Source organism: Ziziphus jujuba, chromosome 3, assembly GCF_031755915.1.
Source record: "Ziziphus jujuba cultivar Dongzao chromosome 3, ASM3175591v1".
NCBI lineage: Eukaryota > Viridiplantae > Streptophyta > Magnoliopsida > Rosales > Rhamnaceae > Ziziphus > Ziziphus jujuba.
The window spans coordinates 16,436,050-16,440,712 of NC_083381.1; the positions used below are offsets into that span (position 1 = coordinate 16,436,050).

A 4,663-nucleotide genomic window follows, 5' to 3' on the forward strand; every position below is an offset into this window, starting at 1 on the left:
TATTATATTATTCTAACACACACACACAGAGACAGCAACAGCATGTTAGTGTCCAGTCATGAATATCGAGGATGAGAGGACGGCAGCTTGCATCAGAGGAAATTTTCATTGAACATATGCAAACTATTTCTTGTCTTCTGAACAACTAAAAGGCAGGTTTTGGACTCATGCCTATTTCTATCTTAAATTATGTATGTAATTAATTGTGCTGTCAACTCTCTCATTTTTCATCTCCATTTTAAATAACCACTACCATAACTTTCATGATATATTACAATTTATTATGATAATTAATTAAAAAAAAAATTGACTTGACAAAGAAAATGACAAAAAAACCAGGTCTAGATACATATGTAAGAGGGAATGGATTGCATAGCTTATCTCTTTTGGGTTCTAAGGATCTAAACTTGTCCAAAGGGTAAGTACATATTCCATCCCTGAACTATTGCGCAATTGACATTTTGCCCTCCAAATAACAAAAATTCTCATATTGCCTCTTCAATCATCGTTTCTTTGTTGGTTCAATGCCATCGTGTGTATTTCAACAAATAAATATAATGAAATTGATGTATACTGTTTTATACTTTAAGACTCAATATGAGGGAATTTTTTTTTTTCCCGGGGTAAAATGTAAATATATATATATATATATATATACACACACTATAATTCAAGTGATAAAATGTAGTTTTCCAAAAATGTGAAAAAGATTTCACTTCACTTTGTATCTTCTTTATTTTTTTTTTCTTACTATTAATATATAGTACATATGTGGACATCATTCTTTCAAACTCCAAGCATAGAGAAATCGAAATAAATATATAACTAATTTGATTAATTATTCAACATATACTGTACACCTATCAATCATTTTTATAGGAAAATAAGTTGTGATAAAAAAGAGAAAAAGACAAGGCCAAGAGCTAGCTGGCCCTACACATCTATGAGATGCATGGATCAACATGGAGTCAAGACCCTGGAATTTTCTTTTTTTCCCGTTTATGATAAAACGAAAATATCATGAAATAATTACAACAAACTAGTATTTTTTTTTTTTAAGGTGGATTACAACAAACTCAATGCAAATGCATGATTGAACATATACAAATTCAAAAGGTTTAAAATAATCTAAGTTAATCCAGTACAATTTAACATTTCAAAATTATAAATATAATTTTGCTAAAACGAATTAAAGTCCATTATTTCTATCAATTTTTATGGGACATATTTATATACATTTTTCTGCATCTATAAGATGGGTTTGCCCACCATTCAATGGAGGACTTCGCCTACTTAGCAAGGCTATATATATAATACATATATAATTTTATCATAAAATACATACATATTTTTTATATCTTGATCAATTATATGTAATTCCAATCAGTTATACCTAGTGGATACATATAATTAAATCATACATTACATCTAATAGCCTGTAACCTATGAATTATACGTAATTAATCCAGTGCATCTTTGATGCTTAAGATATACGCGCATTTTATAACAATATATATATATATATATATATTAAGTGAAGGTTCTCCAACGAAGATTATGAGTTAGAGGGGGGACCCTTCCATTTGACTGCAGCCTAATACTCCCAAACAAGTCATTTCTGACAAGTCAACGACCAAATGACAGAGAAGGTACCGGACTCTCCATCGTTGACCTTCATATACTTTCAAATTTCATTTAACATTCATCTTACGAACTTGTCTCCACTTCTCCTTTTCACCCCCACCATTTTCTGTCAGCTCTTCCAGACACCATGTGGGCTTCATCAGCCACCCAAAAAAAAAAAAAAAAAAAAAAGATCCAATATTCGTTTTACATTTCCCAAATCAAAAACAAACTAGCAATTTTTCTGATCAAACCCATCACATAACTTATCTAGACGACTATATATAAATACAAATATATATATATATATATATATATATGCGCATGTTATATGTTAATCAAGAGCAAGTATTTGTTACATATGTTATATTGGTTATATCATCTGGATGATAAGTAACATATAATTTGGGGTTAAATATTCTTAATCACAAACGTACGAGAAAGATCAACTAGAGAGTCGTAAAATCTTGTTAATCATATGGAAAAAAATAAAAATAAAAGAGAGAGAGAGATTATTAATCCACAAATTTTGACAATATCCAAATGGGCATAAAATGATGAAAGAAACAAATCCAGCTGATGATATATATGTCTTTGATTTTTATTTTTTTTTTCAATGGGAGAATACATTAAATGCTGCTGTTTGCATGGATGAAACTGAATATCTGCTGAACCGAGGTCGCTATATCTTCAGCCGTGAACCTCGATTCACTTCCAATCTGTTCATCAACATATATATATATATATATACATCCATATATATATATATATATATATATATTATGTAGCACAAAATTTAAGAAACAAATTAGAGTTTAAATTTGACCCAAAAAAAAAAACAAAAACAAAATAAATACAAGAAAGAAAAGCTGCAACTTCTTTCGTATGTCATACCTTGACATTAAAGGAATATAGAACAGTTTGTTCAATGGTGGTGATATTGGTATGAAGGATATTGAACTGCAAATCTTCTAAAGCAGCTATAGTCTTTATGAGTTGACCTGGTCTTCTCCGAGATAGAATCTTGATCATTGCGTCAAACCCTAAAAGCTTCACTTCTACATCCGCCAACACAGATTTTTTCTCTGCAGTCTCTTCCGTGAGACCGGTTTCGAAATCTACGAATCTGATTTGATCAGTTGGAATTGTCTGCAAAGGAGGAAAAGCTGTTTGTTGTTGCTGTTGAGTATGTTGTTGTGGAAGTGCAATATTTGCTGAATTATCTCCTACTTGTCTTTGAGCTTCTCCCATAATTCTTCTCCTTTTCTGTGATTCCAAACACTGAAGCAGCTGTTCTAGTTCCCTCACAAACTCTATTGCTCCACCAATTATTGAAGCTTGATCTCCCTATCGAAAATTTTTTTTTCCAGAAATTAATCAAAACCCAATTGAGGAACACAATCAAAGAATATATATAATCTCAACAGATCCTTCCTAGATATATATGTGTGCAGTTCTGATGACATCAAGATATTTTAAATTTAATAAAACCCAGATGCACTAATTTCATCCAATCTTTCTCCACCATCCGGATTTTGTTTAAATCATGAAATATCATAATTATATATATATATATATATATGTGTGTGTGTGTGTGTGTGTGTGTGTGCGTGTGTGTGTAAATATATATAATTTATGTATATACCCTTTGTACATATGAACCAGGCATGAGTGACCTAAGAACTCTGAGATGCTCATTCATTTGCTTTCTTCGATTCCTTTCCACGGCGATATGAGTCATCCTTTGGCTCTCAACTTCTTCACTGGTCTTGATAGTTCTTGGTCTTTTTCTCTTGTTCTTGGTTTCTGAACTAGGGTTCTTAATCTGAGTAGGATCTTCACCAAGAAACTGAAGCTGCTGAAGCGAAGCATTAGCAGTAGTATTCCCCACCCGAGCTTCATCGTCTTCTCCACCAGCTCCTTCTTCTATATCCCCTAAAACTATATTATCTTTCCCACTCACCGCTTTAAATCTCTCTTCCTGATCAGACTGTTGAGCAACCTGCAGAGACTGATCCTCAAACTTATCATTCAAAACCGGAAACTTAAGGAAGCTGTAAACCGGGTCCATCCCGGATTCTACATCGGAGATCTTGGTCTGATTCAAAGCCAATTTGGGTCCGAAATCCGCGAACTGCATCACATCCGCGAAGCTCAGTTTATCTAAAGAAGATGAACCGCAAAATTGCTGCTGCTGCTGCTGTTGCTGTTGTTGAGGATTGCTTAGCATGTAACCGACCATACAATCATTGTTGCTGTTGTTATCTCCGGAATTAGTGGTTTCACCGACATGAGATTTCAACAAGAAGTGCTGATGATGGTGATGGTGATGAGGATTATGAAGATCTATGGTGTAATCCAAGGCGGTGAAATTATTAGGCGGCATAGAAGCCTGCAAGAAACTAAGTTCAGAGCAAAACAACATATGGTGGATATGGTATGATGAAAAGATTTATCAAAAACAGAAACGAACAAATTTTGGATGTGATATATATAAACTATAGCTAATGAAAGAGAGAACTGTATATTGTACCGAGTAGTTCTCTTCCTTCTCCATTTCTATATATATAGAAATGAGTGTGTATATATATATATATATATATACAGGTTTTAACTTTAATCAGAAAAAACCCTAAAGAGGAGAGAAACTGATATCACTGAATATATGGACAAAAAATTTTAACAGCTTGGGGTCCTCCACCTGAAAAAGTGATAAAAAAAAAATATATTACAACCGGAGAAACATGAATAAAACTTTGGAAAGAAAATAAAAATTTAGATATTTTTTTTTTTTTGAAGAAAGATGTTGAAGAGAAAGGACAAAAAAAAAATTATGTGAGAAATGGGACAAACAGAAGATGAAAGACCAACCTGAATAAAATGGTAAAAATCAAGATGTGATTGTTGGTTTTTGATGATTTTGATGAAGAGGGGGTTTGGCAGAAAAATGATTACCAAAAAATTGAAAATCTTTAGAATAGGGTACATATATATGTTTAGACATGAATATATCTACAGACGTAATGGGCCATGGTTGCCC

The 4,663-nt window shown here is 32.5% G+C and overlaps 1 protein-coding gene across 2 annotated transcripts; it reads right to left on the minus strand.

The window, feature by feature from the left end:
- Positions 1-2,112: 2,112 nt before the first annotated feature.
- On the minus strand, positions 2,113-4,663 carry LOC107422540 (transcription factor FAMA). Of its 2 annotated transcripts, XM_048477061.2 has the most exons (5): positions 4,495-4,663; positions 4,157-4,324; positions 3,269-4,015; positions 2,518-2,970; positions 2,113-2,342 (listed from the first exon to the last, which is right to left on the minus strand). In XM_048477061.2, exons 2-5 carry the CDS (start codon positions 4,178-4,180, stop codon positions 2,253-2,255), a joined length of 1,314 nt encoding a protein of 437 aa, XP_048333018.1. In that variant the 5' UTR covers positions 4,181-4,324; positions 4,495-4,663; the 3' UTR covers positions 2,113-2,252. The 2 variants fall into 2 exon arrangements, with proteins under 2 accessions (XP_048333018.1, XP_048333017.1); XM_048477060.2 differs by having other exon boundaries at positions 3,269-4,324.